Source organism: Epinephelus moara, chromosome 10 (assembly GCF_006386435.1).
Source record: "Epinephelus moara isolate mb chromosome 10, YSFRI_EMoa_1.0, whole genome shotgun sequence".
In the NCBI taxonomy this organism is placed as follows: domain Eukaryota; kingdom Metazoa; phylum Chordata; class Actinopteri; order Perciformes; family Serranidae; genus Epinephelus; species Epinephelus moara.
Window position 1 is genome coordinate 40,242,926 of NC_065515.1, and position 19,847 is coordinate 40,262,772.

Consider the following 19,847-nt stretch of genomic DNA (forward strand, 5'->3'; position numbering starts at 1 on the left):
GTGAATAAATACTCTCCAGTTGTGATATAACTGATGCTACTGCAGCATCTATGTTAACCTCTTCAGGACATGCTGTTGTTGTTTTTAGCGATCAGTCCCCTCTTTGTGATGCCACACACACACCTATACCACACTTGTAGCTCTCAGTAGCTAGGATGCTAATTGGTCCAAACCATTGTGCTTTGAACACAAATGCACTATTGGAAGCCTGACAAGATGGATTTTCGTCTGATCATGTGATCTCCTAATGTGACTAACGTCCATATGCTGTGCAAGCAGTGCTGGAGAAACTATGTTAGCTACTCTCCAACACTGCCTGCAAGGGTGGCATGCCAGAAAGAAAGGCAGAATATCCCCAAAGTTATTACAGTTCCTTTAGTGGTAAACATGAATTAACATAACTTATTAACTACAATTTATTTGGTTTAAATGTTCTGGCACCGTTTGTTGTTCTAATCATACTGCATCATCCTCAGAATATTAACAGAGCAATAGCCGCGTGAAATTGGAAAACATTTGGATGTAAACATATTTTGTGTCTGCACTCTCTCCTGTCAGGATCTGTATGTTTTTGTTAGTAGCTGTGAATTTAAATTTACTGTCTATAAACTCTAATACGTACCATTAAAAAAGTAGACATGACAGATTTGTGTGGAAAGAAAGGGAGAAAGAAAACCCACCCCAGAAATAGATACTCAACTCATGCTCAACATTGTTTCTGTAGCTGCGTCACTATTGCTAGATATACGGCTGTGAATGGTGGGGGACAAGTGTGGCTTACATTACATACATACATTCGTAATACAGTACATGCATAGTGTACATACATACTGAGACGATGGAACGGAAATACACAAGGAGTCAGAAACATGAGAAGGTATCAGAGTGAGATACCAGCAGGGAAGGAAGTTCTTCATCAGCTCAACAGTGTCCAGTGACGAGGCTCTCTCCCTTTCAAACACGTGTATGCATGTCAGTGCTCCCCTGAGTTGTAAGGGTCATCTGTGGGGACATTAGTACATTGATAATTTTAATTCAAATATTCAAATAATGATATTTAACCAAATTTAGATAGTCAAATAAAAGTGTATTGAGTACAGTTTATAATTAAATGAACCAATCCTCAAAAGGGGGATTGCACAAGATATGTGGTCATTTCAGTTCCAGTCAGAGTACAGTCTTTAGTTGGTCTGCTAGAAATAAAGGTCCCTTACAAACACAATAGTTATATTTAAATCAGATCTCTGAGTATGAAGTAAATTAAGTGTTTTGATAAACCCTAAAGAAATAGAATCACTTCTACGCAGCAAGCCTCAGGAGTTGACTGCATTTATATAAATTATGCGGTCTGGGTTCTGGATCCTGATTTGACGTTGTTACATGAGCTCATCTCTGAAACACTCGACCTTTTGACCTGGTCAAAGTGCTCTCCACCAATATCTGTGACAGCCGCCACTCATGGGACAGATGGACTGAGTTATCATCCAGCATTTCATTATGAAATTGTCTTTAATTTAGTATTTTGCGACGGCCACGCTGAAGCTGTGGCGGTGCACCACAGATGGCCCTACATTATGCAGGGGGAACAGTGCCTATACTTCAATGTGTGTAGCCCTTGACTTCTCAGCAGGTGGTCTCACCCATTCTGTCCCACCCAGCGGGGGGGAGGGGACATGAGTCCACCACCATACGGTCCTCCTGCCCTGCAGATTTGTGCCAACTGCCTTCTGAACTCTGTAGAGCCAGATTTGTGCCAACTGCCTTCTGAACTCTGTAGAGCCACAGGAAGATGTTTCTTGACTGTGTAGAAGTAAATGTAAAAGTTTTATTCATATGCAGCTTTGTATGACAGGTAAAGCACAGCATTATTAAACATAAGTTATAATGTGACTGAGTACTTAAAAACATCTGGTGGAGTCCTGACTGAGCTCTGTGAAGTTGATCCAGAACTTTCTGGCCGGCTGTTTCTGTGATAAGTTTGTGCACGAGGCTTCCTACCTGCTGTGAGGGGACATCTGCAGGCAGGCAGAGACACTACGGATCAGTGGGTAGAGCCTGGCACTACTGCTGCCTCAAATACTCAGCTCTGGGGTGTTGTGCTCAAACAGTATGAAGTCAGTACTGTCTATCACTGTCTAGTAAAGCCTCTACCAGAAATTCTAAATCATGTCAGACATGACTGAAACATTTAAAATCAGCCAAGCCAAGAGCTGAACTTCTTATCTGACCAACCAGTGTCTTGATGCAATAGTGCAGTGCTAAAGCATGGCAGGACTTATTTTGTGTAATGAAAAACAAATATGCAGCCCAGTTGCCTGAAGAAATTGTTTGCATTGTGTGTTTTTGCAAGCACAAATACCTTACATTTGCACGTTTCATACGTATCTTATCAACATTTCTAAAGTGACATAGTATATGAGCTTACTTTGTCATGGAGAGGTGGAGGAGATGGAGAATGGCTTGACACCTAGGCAAGACACCTACAAGCTACAGACCAGTCCTGGAATATCAGGATTTGCTGACTTTTCTACACCGTTCTAAACCAACTGATTTGGTTTGGTGTTTTTTAGAAGTGAGTGTATTCAACTTTTTTTAAGAAATTAATACAGTGAAACTGATTAAACTGACCCTGTGCTCAATACATTCAGGAATTTGCTTTTAAAGCCTCAGTTGGTCTGGTATGACCATTACTTTTTGGTGGCTAATATTAACAGATTTTACAGTGATATCTTTGTGCAATTGAAATAACTGACTTCATGACCCTTTTGTCCTTGTATATAGTTTTAGTATAATTTCCACTTTGGGTCACAGTGGCTGCTGTTTAGCAGAAGTTACAAAGCTCCCTTTAAGGCATTACTTTGGTCTCTGGTACCTTTTGACAGGTATTGATTATTTTAGGTTGAACAATCCCAATCATTGTAGTCAAAACTATTAAAGTCACGTTAGTCAGATGAAGGTTAAAGAACAGATCGATTCTTCCACTCAGAGTTCTTAACAGCTTTTTAAATACAGTTAAGCGTTGATGTCTCGTCACAACACGCGCACGTACACACACACACACACACACACACACACACACACACACACACACGTGCCGTTGAGCAGTCCTCATCACATATCCCTCTATCTTTGCCCTGCTCTCTTCCTCCTCTCTTCATCCTTTCTTCCACTCCTCCCCTCCCTCCTCTGTTGGCAGAATCTGGTCGCCGGCTCAGCTGCGTTGCCACGGCAACAGCAGCCTCCTCCAGCACCTGCTGTCCCCCACTTCCTTTCATCCCTCCGTCGTTCAGCCCCCCGTCGTCACCCTCTCCCCCTTGTCCTCCTCCTCCTCTCCCTCCCTCTGTTCCTCTGAGGGCCCTCTGTCAGCCCCTGTTCACCAGCGAGGAAACCCCTTCCTCTGGAGGTAAGAGACGCTGTGTCACCTCATAACACACCTGTTAGTAAGTGTGTGTGTGTGTGTGTGTGTGTGTGTGTGTGTTGTCTTCTTTTTGCCTGCATTACTTACTTTCCCGACCTTTTGTTTTTGTCAGCCAGCGATGGCGTTCAGTGGAAGCCTGCACAGCTGAAAGGGCACAGCACTAATGAGCTGATGACACTAGAAAACAGCCATTTATTGGAGTCTTCGGGCTCCTTTAAAGGACAATTCTGTTTGTTTTGCAACCTGTTTTAGTAGTTGTAGCCATAACTTACTTTACTCAATAATAGCTCTTTTCATCCAAATAGGTCATGGTACTGAGGAACCCCAGGAACTAAATGAAAAACAAATAGTCCCTTTGCAGAGTCTTTCTGGAGAACCATGAGGATTGTTGAAGACTGTTGAAGGCTAGGCTTCCTAGCAATTTGTTTTAGTGCAACTCATGTTTTAATGAAAGGACACAAAGGAGACAAAAGGAGCTTGAAACTCAAGTGATGTGGCTGAGTGTTTTATTTACTTCCATTTTACCAAGTAACAGCACTGAATCAAAACACATTAGTTTGTTTTCTTTGTTGTTCATTCATTAGCTCTCTCAGTTGCTGGATATCAAATGTTTCTCATTAAGGATAAGTCAGGCGGTCAAAATAGATAACTTTGTTTTTATCATCAATAAACATTGCAATAATGGCTTGCAACTTCAGTGTCAAGACCCAATTAAGATAAAAAAAAAGAATAGGAAACAAGAAAAACAATGTGATTCCCCCCCTTGTATTTGCTTTTGTTTTTGAGGAAAAATGGATCAGTGAAATAACAGGGGACATTTGTGCTTCATCACTTAAGGCAAGCCATCATCAGTTAAAGACACACCTTCAAGGAGTGGAGATGCACTGGGCTGATGTGCCAAGTCAAACCAAGTCAAGCCAAGCAAGCACATGTGTGTGGAAAAATGGTACTAAAAGTTGGGGCCCAGGAGTTATGTCTTTATTGTTGGGCAATATGGAGACAATATTCAAAAGTGTATGTCTTATATTGCAATAGTGGTACATACAGTACATGGATATATAGTGAACATATTAGAAAAATAACCAAAAAGAAAGTTGAAAAATTGAATTAAATAACAGACAAATAACATTGACGTAAAATCACATTACCAGCAATGTTCTAATACACTCAGTTATTAAAGGAATTGATACCACAGCATGAACAACATGGCAATATATCTGATGGTTAAAAAAAAAGGTATATTGTCTCATGGTGTGTATATCATCATATCACCCAGTCTCATGTCAGAGAAAAGACCCTGCTTCCTCCAGTCTGAATGCGGGTAAAGTTCCTAAAAAGTTTCCTAGGTTCCTAAAACAGTGCCTGCTGTGGGAAAAAGGCTAAATCACAACCATGAAGAGCATTTATTTATACATAAGGAGACACCAGTCAGCTGTGTTCACAGGCAGGTTATCAGCAGGTAGATATCACTGATTCAATTCATTGGTGGAATCAAACATCTGTCGATAAACATCTGTAAACTGATAACCAGTTAGTTCCTGCTCTGTCGTATATTGAGGTCAATAAGAGCTCCACTCAGAAACAGAGGGGTGAGAGGAAGAAAAGAGCATCAGAGAGAGAGGGAGGGGGGAGGGAGGGGGCTCTGCTGAGCGGAGAGAGAGAGGATCAGAGGAAAGAGAGGGAGGGAATGAGGGAGGGAGGAGAGGGTAGACACACCAGCAGCTCTCACACACACTTGCTGTCGCCGGTGTGACAGGTGGAAGCCGGCGTCTGTTTGCTAACCACATCCTCTGCCGAGTGTCAGAGCGATGGTCGCACGTCTGCATTAACGTTAGCATGTCTGACTCCTTTTGGACGGTGCTCTCCAATTTCTCACTGCCCGAGAGAAGCATGCTGCGGCGCTCCAAGAGGTACGCGCTTATTTTCACCCCATCCTTTTTTATTAGTTGAGATGTCTTTCATCTCTGGTGGCCTGCGTTTTTTTTCTCCTCTCCACTCCCCCTTTCATTCTGCCGTCTTGATTAGTTTTGTTCTTTTTCATTCTCTGCCGTTCCATCCTCGCCATCCTCTCCTCTCTCTTCCTCCTCCTCTTTGCAGGTCTTAGATGCTCAGCGGGAGTTGCTCCAACATGAAGGTCAGCTAACTGGATTTGTCTTTTGATGGATAAACAGGATGCTCTGTCTCACTGTGTGTGTGTTTAAATTGGAATCACATGTAACACTGCTGGTATGCAATCCAGAACTGCAGTGTGTGCGAGTGTGTATGTGTTCCTTTTTTTAAAAATTAGATTTCCTCTATCTGCGTACATATGACGTGCTTGTGATGCAAGTCCAGGTTGTAAGACGTGATTTGACGTTTATTATGCAACCATATGTCGTGATTTCTTCTTATTTTCCTCTTCTGTTCCCTCAGCTGACCTGTCCTCCTCTCCTCCCCTCTCTCTTCTGTCAGTCAGAGCCAGAAGTGGCTTCTCCAGCAGGACAGGCAAGCAGAGACAGAGCTGTACTTATCACTTTGAAGCAGCAATTTTCTTCCCCCTCCCTGTAATAACAGGGGTAGCTGCCACACACACATACACGGACAGATTTCTTCTGCTCTGCTCCTTGTCACCGCCTCCTGTTGTGTGTATTTGTCTCAGCAGTGTTTTTGAAAGAGAAAGAGGTTGTGAAGTGACTCCTGCATAGCAACAGTTTTTGGATTGGAGTGGATGGAGCTGACAGCTCGTGTGGAGCTGTAATCAGGACAAAATTGATTCATGGCTCGCACAGAAAAATGGTGACCTGAAGTGTTGGGAGAGAATGGAATCCTCTTTTTTACCACCAGATATCATATTCAGTTCAAAGTATAGTAATTCTTGATCCACCTATCATGCTACTAGCTATTTTCAGACCTTGTCTTAAGATGTGTCAAAATATAGGTTTTCCCATAGACTTTTTTTTTTTTTTGCTTCGGGATTTTAATAAAGCCTGACTGATGTATCGGTAAGCCGATTTTATCTGCCGATATTGGCCTGTTGCAGATATATCAGTATCGGTGTATATGTTGTTTTTTTTACAGTAACAAGTTAAGCTGTTACCGGCTTCCCCATCAGAACAGGCTGTCTGAGGGACGGGTAAAAGCGAAAATAGGAAAGGAAAATACTCTCAATATAGCGTGCAGTTGATATGTTATAGATTTCTTAAGTGGGACTTTTCTAAGGTGGATAAAATATATTTTATTGCTGACCCCCATCCACAGCAGTACATTGCTTAGTTTCTGTTTTGGCACTCCTGACACTTCTCCAAATTGGGAGCGCACTGACAGATACCTACTGTAGGTAATACACTGACTATGGATAAATACCTCATACACCCCACATAAAAAAAATCAGAACTATCCATTTAATGTGTATAACTGTAGGCTGACGTATACCCCCCAAATCTTAACAGGCTAAATGGTTTATCTTATGCCCTGTTGGTGGGTAGGTCCCAAATAGATAAGTAGAGCTGAATTTTTAAGTTGGTTGTTGACTTCCCTTCCCCATGTTGCATTAGCACCTCATGGACATGTTGTACCTTGGTGTTGTCCCTTTACTTAACATGCACCTCTTGATAAATGCAATTAACATCAGGGCTATGAGGAAATTATTGATTGGTCTGCCTAGGCTGCTTTGTGTTTCAGGTGCTTTTTGATGATAATGATGTTTATGCTATGGTTTAGTGAAAATAGCATAGTGCATGTTGAACAAAGGCTTAGTGACACATAGAGAATACAACATTAAACTAGACTAAACTACAACGACACAAACATGGAGTAAAAGAGAATTGTGATATTAAGTTTTCAAAACTTTTAAGGCCACAACACGCCAAACCAACGTCAAAGAACTAGTGGCGACGAAGGCTGATTGTAGCCCCACCTCACGTTGCCTGCATGTCAGCCATAAAGTTGCACTTGAACACACTGCAAATACTACAGCCAATAGTCAGCAAGGACGTCTGTTCTGCAATAACTCTTCTTCTGAAATAACTCTCCATACCAGCAGGTAGCAGAAGTCTGTATTTGTCATTAAAAAGAGGAAACCCAAAGACCAACAGCACAGATTCTTCAGCGTTAAAATTAAACGTGAATTTTAAAAATTTCTATTGCAAAGATTGAAAGGACAGATCTAACCAGATGACAGATGGCAGCTTTTAGTTTGTAATGTATGTTCCCTCAAGGGCGTTCATCTCATAGCTTCTGACACAAACTCACAGTGGCGCAGGAGACAAGTGAATAAAGAGGAAACACACACACACGGTCACACACTGTGGTGTGGGCCATCACATTGATTTCCTGTGGCGACTGTAACCCTCAGACCAACATTATTGAGTGAACTGTGGGAAATGAGTTTAGCTGTAGATCTTATCCATATACACACGGCTGCCGTGTGTGTGTGTGTGTGTGTGTGTGTGTGTGTGTACTGTGTGTGTGTGTGTGTGTGTGTGTGTGTACTGTGTGTGTCAGGTGGTTAAGTTTAACGCCCACACAGCTGTTTGCTCATCGCTACTTTCCACTATCTCTCCTGTCAGCTCTGTCACATCATTGTATGTCTGTTTCTATGACCGTGTGTCTTATGAGTTTTACAATAACAAAGTTATTACATTCTGAGGTTATGTGCTGCTCATATTGCGGGTAAAACATGAGTAAACACAAATTTGCAAACACTTACACGTACCTGCTCGCTCTGGTTTCTGTCGTTGTGACAGACGTGTAGTCGTCAAGTGCTACACGGAAATCCCACAAACCTCAAATTGTTGAATATGTAGTCGAATATCATATGCAATTCTTGCCGTTTTTAACTACAATGTACTTTGAGTTATTAATTTGGACTACAGATTTTTGCAAAACTATCACATAATAAGATTGTATCATCACTGTACGATGCCACTAAAAATGATAAACAATCATGTAATATGTATCAAGAAGATCTTTATAAGTGTCATTTCTGTGTGTTTAAGAGATAGTTCAGATTTTTTGAAGGGGAGTTGTATGAGGTACTGAGGCATAGTCAGTGTATTACCTCCAGTAGATAGCGGTCAGCACATTCCCAGTTTGAAGAAGCAGCCAGGAGTACTGCCACGGAAGCTAAGCAATGCACTGCTGTTGATAGGGTCAGCAATAAAATGTATTTAAGCTATCTAACAAAAGTTCCTCCTTAAAAAAATCTATAACAGTTTAAGTGTATGCTAAATTGAGCGCTTTACCTTTACCTACCTTCGTCCATTGACAAATAAAAAAAGCTGATGTCCTGTGTTAAACAACGTTACATCACTGTTTTTCTCTGGCTTTGAGCAAAGTGATGTAATTGCTTCAGTTCACCATCAGAAATCGCTGTCTGACAGAAAGGTAAAGCAGTGAAAATTCTCTCAAAATAGCATACACTTTGACGTTTACCTGCTGACCCCATACGCAGTAGTACATTGCCTAGCTTCTGTTCTGTTCTGTGTTCTGTGTCCAGACTCTAGCCTGCTTCTCCAAATTGGATGCATGCTGACCGCCATCTTCTGTAGGTAATACATTTACTATGGATGAGTACCTGATACAACACCAATTAAAAAAAAATGTGAACAATACCTTTTAAGTTCAAAGCTGTCGTCAGGACGTTGTTAAATTACCTTAGACCTCTAAAGCGTACTGATGCCGTGTTGTATCCTGTTTATTGATGATCTGTGAGGGAGTGCTGAAGCTGTTTGTTGAAGAACAAGAGTATAATCTGTTCAGCATTTCCAGCTATATCTGAGGTCACCAGATGAGCCTTTATTCAGGCACGATGGTACCAAACCTGGCAACCTCACTGTGATGACAACATCTTGGGAAGCTATGCAGAGTTACTGCTCTGACTGTTCAACAAGAAAGAGTTCAGCACGCAGCTCCCTCTAAAGCCACAAATTGATGTTTTTACATTCCTGTTTATGCACGGATTAAACTATCGAGATACAGCATGTTAATCAGTGAGCTTTAGAGGTGTTAGTAGGTGTATTTTGGACAGAGTCTGACTAGATGTGAGTTTGATATTGATCTTCTCTTTTCATCTTGGAGAGAAGCAAATGAGCATATTTCCCATGATGTTGAACTATTCATTTAAATGGCTGACAGCTCAAAGGGAGTGCTTTGTATCTCCCCAGTTATAGGGGAAAGAAAAGAATTTCTTGGATACCCATTCTCGCTCAGGTAAAACTGTGACCGATTCAGACAGAGGCTTTGGTCATAAAAGCAGCTTCACCCAGAGAAAGTAATGAAACTGAGCAGCAGCACTCAGTCACTGTGCTGGTACCTGACAGGCTGCTGCTTTGATGGTGACGAGAGGCACGCAAAAGCCCACTTGAGACACACACACATGCACATGCTCGCACAGAAATGTTGCCGTTAGTCAGTTTCTGCATAATGGAAACATGTTCCTCAGCAGGGGTCCAAAGTGCCTGCAGGAGAGAGAAACTAGTTTCTCAGAGAGTGAAACTTTGCTGCAGCAGCCACATTTGTGTAGAAAACTCAAAAAAGAAGTATGTAGTGAGTTAAAGTTTGTCGACCCGTAGCAACTCAGTGGAGTTGTCTTGCTTCATTCACTCGAGAATTGTTTTTATCACACTTGCTTCATATTCTGTCCCCCTTTTGACCATTACCCTTCCCTGTCTCCTGCTTGTCTTTATTACAGACATTGACTGCAACTTCTTCAGCTCCAGTCCTTCTTTTCTTTTGCCCTCACACATTTGACAGGTGCATCCGATCGTATGTGGCTCAGATGTAAATCCATGCTCATGAGGCGTAGTTCATTAGCTGGTGAACAGCAGTAAAGTGAGCGACAGTCATTGTAAATGAGCCTGCACAAAGTGAAGGCTGCTTTAGTCTCAGCGGGACTCACAGTGTGCTGCAGGCTCTGAGTGTCGTCTTTATGTCCTCCCCTGTTAAGGGTTGTTCTTTTGTGTCTTCCTTGTTCATGACTTCCTTTCTTATCAGTCGCTTATTGCTCTCTCTCAGTACAGTATGTCCTTTTGCAGATAACTATCACTCCAACCTGACCTTTTCTCATATGTCACTGTCAGCTCAAAAGTTCCAAATGTCTTAGAAGATGACGTTCAGTGGCCAGATTTCTGTGAAATGTGTGAATATTTTTTTTTTTTTTTTTTTTACCTGGTCCATAGTTTTCTTGACATATGCTGATATGATGACTATGAATTGATAGGTGCCTAAAACAGGGAAATAGAGGCAGCGTTTAATTAGTTCACTTATCGTTACCTAATTGCAGTTAATTACTAATGTAAGCAAGGGATTTTTTTAGGGTGTTTTGATGCCTGTAGTTTGGTTTATTGGTTCAGAACAAGGGGAGAAATTAAATATTCTTGCATTTTAGTTCTGGTCCAGTTCCTGTTCTTTTTACAAAAGAATGAAAAGGAGAAACCATGAAGTTATACAGAGTGACAGCAGTCTTTGTTCGGTTGTTGCTCGGCACCAGGATTCAATGAACAGCTTTTACACCAGCCAGAGTGAACTGTACAAACTGGGCAAATGGACTGCATTTTGACTGGTTAGATGTGAAAACACTCTTTAAATTCCATTTACACTGCCTGTTCAAGGCGGGAATTATTTGCCATTACTCCACCTCATTGTTCTTTGCAAAAAGGTACGATCGCAGAGTGGAGTCCAAAGTTGTGTTGACTTTAAGCCAGCAGGGGAGGTAGTAACAGGACAGAAAAGGTACCATGAACAGGACAGCAAAACACATTCGGCAGACAGACAACACGACAGGACCATGGGCGGGATGGCTGTGATGTTTTGAAAAGGTGTCATGCATGCGACCCACCACCGGGTGATATAAAAAGCAGTTAGCAGCAGTTAGCAGCTAACTCAAATAATAAGAACAGCAGCTAAAATGTCCGCAAAATAGGAAACAATGAGGCCCAGGAGCCTCTCTTGCTTCCAGGATGCCTGCATACTGTCTAAAATACACTGGAGCAACATGTGCCGCTGTTGTTCGGTTCTGTGTAAAGATGCAAAGGCGGCATAAAGATGGGACTTTGTGAAAAGAGCTTTAGCCATTGCACACCAGGTCAGGTCCTTTAAAAAATGTCTGCAGAGGAGCATAAAGCAAAATATACTGTATGGAGAGTAAAGTTCCCCATTAAAAGGAATCTTAGGCTTAAATGAATCTCTGTCAGTTTTTTGAATTTTAGCAGTTTCTACAAGGACATTTCTTTGAATAAAGAAATTCGACACATCTATCAAAGCTTTTAGAGTTCAGACAAAGTGCAGATTGCTATCATACTTCCTGGAATATTGAGAAAAAGGTAAATAGTGCTAGTGCGTGCGTGCGTGCGTGCGTGCGTGCGTGCGTGCGTGCGTGCGTGCGTGAGATGAAGAAATTCCCTGAACACACATCACTGAATATCCAACATGACAGCTCTTCTATCATACAGGTGTGTGTATGTGTGTATGTGTAGACCACATGCTGCACTCAAACTGCTGATACAGCACATCTCAACAGATGGCAGGACACACACATGCACACACACACACACACACACACACACACACACACACACACACACACACACACACACAGAGCATGCCATATCTACATTACTTGCAGTAGTTATTTGTCAGGTGGGTATATGAATTAGACACAAGCCTGCGATAGACCAAACACCTCATATTCCCCACATGCACACATAGCCTTGCATGAGTATGCACATACATGTAACATAATCCATTTGCTTGCCCCTAACCTTTTCTTAAACCCTATTCTAGTGTTTGTAATCTAAAACTTTCATCATCAGCCCTTTCAAAGAAGTGAGGACCAGACTAAATTTCCTCTAAAAATATCTTTAAACCAAAGGCCTAAAAGTCAAACTGGTCCCCACAAACATAGGTATAGAAGAGTACACACATAAAGATGAATAGCTCCAAAATCATCAACATCACGCTGATCATTTGACTGCAGCAAAGACTTCAGCCCTAATCGCTTCACGTGTCTTGTGATCATCTCAATGTGTTCGGCCTGTCAGAAACACTTCACTACACAACTGCATAATTACAGCCAGCAGATGTGATGGGCCAATTAACACCTCACACACATGCTGTTAGTGTGCCGACACCTGCTGGCATTGCAAGAGCCTGTTAGAGGTATGTGTCCGTTTCTAAGATATTTTCTCACTTATGAAAAATAGATGAAGTAAGACTTGAAAGAATGAGTTCATCCCATTTCCTAAGTAATTTGAACACTGGTTTGAGTTCATTTGTGTTAACAAACACAGACAGAGATGAGATTTTCCAACATGGTCTCAACAAAGAGCTGTGCTATCTGCAGCAGGTCTTTCTCCTCTTTTCCTGCACTACCCTAATCCTATGTTGTCTGCTCTCTGACAGGCTAGACAGATAAAGCCTGCTCTGTTGAAGCTTGGCAACCCATCAAAAGGACAAATGATGACCTGTGACTGTCACAGTTGGAAAAAGTTAAATACAGGTTTCCAGAAATTACTAATAGATATGTATTCAGCAGAATCAAGGCAAACGAGTCCTTGTTTCCTCTCAAGAAGTTCAACTTCACCCAGAGATTATTGGTTAATACTTTAACCAAGAACCTAAGGGTCAAGTTGAACTTCCAGCCAGCAGAGTTGGGATCAAGTCATTGTTATGTAAGTCTCAAGTCTTTGCACTCAAGTCCCAAGTCAAGACTGACAAATCCCACCACTGTGTAGTTTTCGTACATGAACGTACTTGAGCACAAGTCACGTGCAAATCTGATTCAGACAGAAATCATGTTCACTGATGAGAGGATGTTTTGAAGTTTAGTCATGTTATGCCATGATTCTAATGAAATAGCCACAAGTAAGTCACGTTAACTTTTTAAATTTCCATTAGCATAGATGAGTCGACTAAATAGCTACTGTAGCTAACCAGTCTGTCCAGTATGTTGAGACATTAAGACTGCCAATCCCCATGAAATCTTGGTAACCTTGCAATTCTGTCCAGTTACTATTTAAGGTAAAATCTAATTTCATTGTAGAGCTGCGTGCAGCATATTAGTTCGCTCAGCCCCCTCCCTTTCTCTGTTTATCATGAGACTACTGCTGCACCTGGAACAGAGTCACACACGCACAGTGACAGGGCTAACTGTCAGCATCACAAGGCTAATACCCAACATTTATTAGCCATTTTATTGACAGAGTCGACCCATTTTCGGTGCCGATGTGAGGTTGCTGGGACTATTTACGGCTCAGTGTAGGATGTTATCTGCTGCTGCTGTGTTAGCTCATGCTAACTGGGCAGAGAGACAGACAGAGAGCGGGAGGAGAGTAGCTCACGCAGACGGTCCTTCAGCACTGCTTCGAGAGGCAGCAACAGCTGGTCGTTGGCAATCGGTTGTTGCTTGCCCCCTCCTGTCCACACCCTATTATCACAGATACATTCTAATGCTGTGGGAAACACTGAATGCTCATATTGATAGGCTCTGAATCCGAGACAGCATCGTAATTATTTTTGCAGTTTGCACTTATGCAAACGCTTAAAAATATCACAATGTGCATTGCAGTTCTTTTGTAGAAAGCCGCCATGATATCAGGCATTTCAGGTCTCAGCAATCCCAAAACCACCCCACGAAATCTTGAAAGGATTGGCTCACGTGATGTGGTGAATTCAGTTGTGGCGTAGCTCTGTGATGTCATCCGTGGTCAACACAATCATTCTAAAAGTAACTTAATGAGGGTGTTGAATGTTGCATCTTAATGTGCACATTAGCTTTGTGGCTAGTCTCGTCTTCTTCCTCTTCTTCTACGACTACTCCTTCTTCCTTTTCTTCGTCTGGTTAATGGTGGGTGGCAAATGGCATTTAAGGTGCAGTACCTCCTCCATCTGCGGGCGCATGGGTGGTTAAATTATATCAAGGCTTTATTGAACATGTATTTTATCTGTCTGGAGGAAAATTATACCGAGATAATAATGGTTATCGTTTTTCACCCAGCCCCAACTGTGCCATCAGCAGAGGAGAGATTTTCATTAGTGTGGTACAGTGTCATCATTATATGTGATGAACAGGACAGGACCCAGGGTAGATCCCTTGGGAACATCTTTAAGATACAGAAATTAGCCCAGTTTCACTGAAGGTGTGATGGTTTACTTTGACAATAACAGTAGCATCTGCTAACTCTCATCATACTCTGCCAGTCTGTTTTTGGACTTGAGAGGTGGCAGCTGTAGATTTGTGTTACTTTAAAAAGACATCATCCCAGTGAAGCTGGAGGCCTCATCACAGTCTCCTCTTCCATCTGTCATTTCCTCCAAGTGTAACAAGCCTCGCCTCGAGTCATTATGGACACACTCTACTCTGAGCTTCAGAGCAAACAACAAAGTGGGAGAATCCTGTGAGCTCGACCTGTGGTTGTGTTGGAGCTGTTAGGTGTGAAGACTGCCGCTTCATTTCCTCCTTTTCCCTTCTGTCTGGGGACGCATGTCACAGCTTTAAAGCAGATTGCATTTTTTCTCGGCAAGCATCTTTTTTGCACAGCAGTGTGTGCTCAGTGCACACCCACGCACACGTATATACACAACAAACACACAGTCATCTCAGCCCAGAGGGGAGCTGAAGTCGAACCATTTCACTGCAGGATCAACCTCATAATGACTGTTCAGCTATTAGTGATGGAGTCTGGGTCGACATTTTCTAATGTAACACTGCAGTGGAACAGAAGGGGAGTGGTGTTTTCAACAAGCACTTATCACAGAAAACAAAACCCCCATGTCAAGTTTAAACATATAATGCCTTTTATTATTTCAGCTGAAATGAAATTTAGTTTTTGTCTTGATCAAGCCATGAAAATCAATGAAACATCATACAGAACATTAAAACAAGTGTATGGGTAGGGAAATATAAGATCAAAGTTTGCCCAAATAAAATTATAAAAATATCTATAATTATGTGGTATCGTCTTTTAACATTCTTATCCTACAGTAGAAAGCGGACAGTATTTTCTGTGAATATTCTGTTATTATAAAAAATGCATTTTTTTTCAAGGACCACTGAATTGCTGCTGTTGTCTACAGTTGAAGATCAGTGACAAATTACAGTAATCGTGCAGTCAGGGCTTCTGTACACAGTGTCCAGATCATTCTGTTCAAAAGTGATGGAGTGCCTCATCTCCTCTGTATTATTTTTGTTTCTCTGCAAGGCTAGGTTGCAGAATATTTAGTTTAATTTTAGGGCTGTGGTCAAACAGATAATTTAGTTTGACTCAGTTTTTGCCTGTTCTCCAGTCCATCCATTGGTGGATGTGGAAAAAAAAATCTGCATGTTAAATTGGTCACAGTGCACTGAGTGCATTCTACCTGGTAGTGTAGTGTGCCCACCAAAGAGTTTTCTTCCAGTGTATTTTTAAAATTTTCTGCAGCGCTGTATATTTACAATATGTTACAATAGCCAGCATGTGACAAGGTGCTACATATCTATTCTGTGCTGAGTGCTGCACATTTGTGATTTTTTTCTCTGGTCACAGAGTGCTGAAAAATGTTTAACTCAAGCAGCAACCTAGAGAGTTAAAAAATGTAGGCGATGCAAAAGTGGCAAAACCTGCGGTTCTTTGAATGACCACCTCAGGTTGGTTCATTATGCCAGTCTGTCGCTATTGACCCCCATGTTAAAATGCCCATCTATCCAGCAGAAATAAACATGTTAATAGCCTCCTGTCCAAATATGGTCAGTTCTGGCTCCACAAACTAAGATGGCAGTTGCCTAAATGCCGATCTCAAGGCTTCATAACAGGAGTCAAAAATCATTGGGTGACATGATGGTTGCTATGTCCATTATTTGTACGGTTTATGGTTCAACTTTGGGTAAATCACTGTGCTCGTCACTGTCGATTTTACCTAGCTGTCCAGTCATAGTAATGGTCTTACAGGACAAATACCACAAAGACCAACTGTAACAACCTACATGTAAAAGTGCAGAACAACAACAAGAGTGGAGGAGAAATGAGTACTGCTGGTCACATAGACCAGCAGGTCTGTCCTCTCTCCTTATGTGCTTTGAGCTTTCCCTTCATCCAGAGCAAGTACTTTACCTTGTGCTGACATTTTTACTTTACAGATATTCTGTATCATTGCAACCAGCTGCAACCAAAGCCTCTCAGCTGAAAGAACACTGTACCCCCAAAGCACTCTAGCATTCCCAGCTGGGTGTTTTCAGTGGAGCACCTGGTGTATTCAGCAAAAAAAGAAAGGTTTGGTCGACACCTTTATGAAAGTAACACCAGTGATTGTCCAACCAATATGAATTTGGGTGGACAAGAGCATATTGAAAAAAGACTGACCAACCGACCAGAAGGTTACAGCCCCACATATTTGTCCTGGTACTACGACTTTTTTACAGAACAAATGTAGACAAAAGAAAATTCTTTGACTTTCTCAAGGTGAGCTAAAACAAGCAGTTGTGACTGTTGCTGTGTGTTGCATGATTGCAGCTGTGATTATGACTATCTGATGTCTCTGTGTGTCCTCACTGTCCTCTGGTGTGAAGGACAGCTCTCGCCTCAGTGAAACTGTGACATCTGTGAGTTCAGCAGCGGTGCATGTATGAAAGCTACACATACACACACGCGCACACACACACACACACACACAAACAAGCTGTCTGATGTGTTCATCAGATGTGTGTCTGACGGCCAGAGTGGCCACCTGCTGTTACTGATGCACAACTGCGGGGGGTGTTTGGTCATTTTTGGAAACAGTACGAATGACTGACTTTTACATTCAGGACAGTGTGTGAGGTGAAAGTGTGTTTTCTTAATGTGTCCAACAAGTGACAGTGACTGTTTAAAGCTCAGTGGGGGGAAATGTCAAAAGAAAGCTTTGTAACTTTCAGAGCAGCCGGCTGCACAAAATAAAGGATTGGTTATCTGTGTGAGGTTCATTGCAAAGCTCCTTGGAATTGTACCTGGTACAGTTTTAATGCTGATTACAGTTATCTGTGTTTATTTGAAATCTCAGCTAAGATGAATTCACTGAACTGAGTTTGGTTTTTGCCCTCAGCTGTCGGACGAGCAACAGGAAGAGCCTGATTGTGACATCCAGCACCTCCCCCACCCTGCCGCGACCACACTCACCTCTGCACGGACACACAGGTAACAAACACACACCTGTACTTCCTCTGACAGTTGAAACAATAACATTTGTTTTTCTTTAAAGTGTAAATATTACCTTGGTACCAACAGCATCCTTACCAGCAGTTTGAACACTCATGGAATATTTTTCGGGCAACTTTGACTGTGATTTAAAAATAAAAGTTTAGCAGCCCAAACTAATTTAACAAATGGGCTAAAGAATGATTGATCCTCTGGGGACTGTGAATACCCATGATGTTTATAGCAATCTGCCCAGCAGTTGTCAAGATGTTTTGCGGGACAGACAGACCTCACCATCTTTACTGCATGTAACGAGGTTGCAAGCTGACATTCCAGAACAAAGAAGAACAGGATCAGGATATATGCAGTTCACATAATCCTGAAAGGAATTCATACATATGTTTTAAATGCTGGGTCTACACATTACTAAAAGTGTATGTTATCTAAGAGAGACACTACACTAAAAACAAATGGAATGGTCAGAGTTGTCACATTGAAATTTGAGGTGTGTTGATTGATTCACGTCGTCAACTCATGCATTGTGTAAACATGGAAGAAAACGTTCCACTTTAAAAGTTATCAGCAGTCAGCCCAGTGAATTAAATTATTTTTTCTCATACTGTAGCTGTTGCTAGAGGCAACGTAATCTCTTTCATTTTTAGTTTTAGTTGACTAATATTTGTAAAACTTGTCATGTTATGAACAGTGGTTACATACCCTTCAAAACCAGCCACCATTGGTCCTGAGCAAGAGTGACGGTTCTTTATTGACCAGTGTTTCTAGTTCCTTCTTTTAGAACCGGCTCAGTGTGCTAGGTACCCCAACAGGAGGCTAACAAAAAATGGGGATGGTATGGTAGGTTTCACTATTAAACAGAAACGATGTGTACCAGCCTGCTTGGTGGAAACAAGGCTGTAGTATCACCTGTTTCTGGAGTGATGTTCATTTGCTCTTCATCTACTGAAAGGTGTGTGTAGTAACAGCAGGTGAGGTGAGTTACATGGAGTCGTGTTGCTTACTGTCACACTACAACAAAGCTCAATTAACAGCTCCGACTGCACACTGAGCACAGCGCAGTAACATATTTGATTACATGGATTAATGTGCAGGCTGACACACTGTAGGCTGTGGATCACAGATCATCCTAATTTTTAAAAATGGCATAAATCAGTTGATATATTTGTGCAAATTGAGTGTTTTATATGTTGCCATGCTACAGAGGGGAATGACCTCCAGCTCTGCCACCAGAGACCTTCTTCATCCAGCTGTTGACACATGCTGTTTCCCTGTAAATGCAGAATGTCATAAAACCATCAACATGGGCTGCTGTTGAATTGATTGATAGGGGCATGTGGGTATAAACAGATCATATAAATTTAGCTCGGAACAAATTGATACTTGGAGCTTGATTGATATATTGGCATAGCCTGGCCAATTTTTAGCTTATCACAGATAGATGTGGGAGCACTGATGAGTTTATTTTGCAATTGTCAAATGTACCACTCTATACATATCATGGACACGATCCTCTAAAGACTAAATTTGATAGATCATGATCAAAAATGCTTGTTGATTTTAACAAGTGTGTGGCACTATGACCTAACAAAATCAGCACCCGACCTAAAATGTAGTACTAGTTCGATTCCAATTACTGTTTCCTGTTGGCCAAGCTATTGGAAAGTTATGGTCACTTATCAAGCAAGAAGTGTAAAACATGGTCTTGTTTGTAGCCTCGTGAGGATTTGCTGCTTCTTTCTGCTTTACATCTTTGTAATCTAAATATTTTTGAAACCTAGGTCTTACAAAACAAGCTTTTGAAGGTGTTACCTTGAGTTCCATGACATTTTAATCGGAATTTTTCACAGTGTTTCTACATTTTACAGATTATTTTAATAAAAGAAAGAAAAAATCAATTCATTGATTAAAAAAAGAACTTATGACTCCTGAAATGCCTCAGAGGTAAAGCAGCAGGCCCTCTCACAGGCTTCACACTCACGAATATAATTGAAAAAGTAAGTGTGTGTGTGTGTGTGTGTGTGTGTGTGTGTGTGTGTGTGTGTGTGCGTGTGTGTGCGGTGACAGATGAAATGAGCGCTGACAGGATTTTTGTCAAACACATTTGACAGCATGTAAGACAAGCACACAAAACCCCCAAATCCACCACCAAAACCCACCCACTCATCGCCTCCCCCCTTAAAATGTAAAGAGAGAGGGAGAGGTGGAAAAGAGATGAACAACAGTGATAGTGATTGATGGTGACTGAAGGGGGGCGAGCAACAGAGTCGAAATATAGATTGGAGGGACTG

The 19,847-nt window shown here is 41.6% G+C and overlaps 1 protein-coding gene across 7 annotated transcripts in view; it reads left to right on the forward strand.

The window, feature by feature from the left end:
• Window positions 1–19,847, forward strand: part of mast2 (microtubule associated serine/threonine kinase 2) — a 212,418-nt gene that overhangs the window by 136,720 nt on the left and 55,851 nt on the right. For 6 of the 7 annotated variants that reach the window (XM_050054358.1, XM_050054362.1, XM_050054361.1 and 3 more), the window contains one exon: window positions 17,450–17,541. In XM_050054358.1, the coding sequence (XP_049910315.1) occupies window positions 17,450–17,541 (92 nt within the window). Of the gene's footprint in view, window positions 1–4,914; window positions 5,329–17,449; window positions 17,542–19,847 lie in introns of those variants that run through there. The other variant, XM_050054364.1, reaches the window with a different exon arrangement.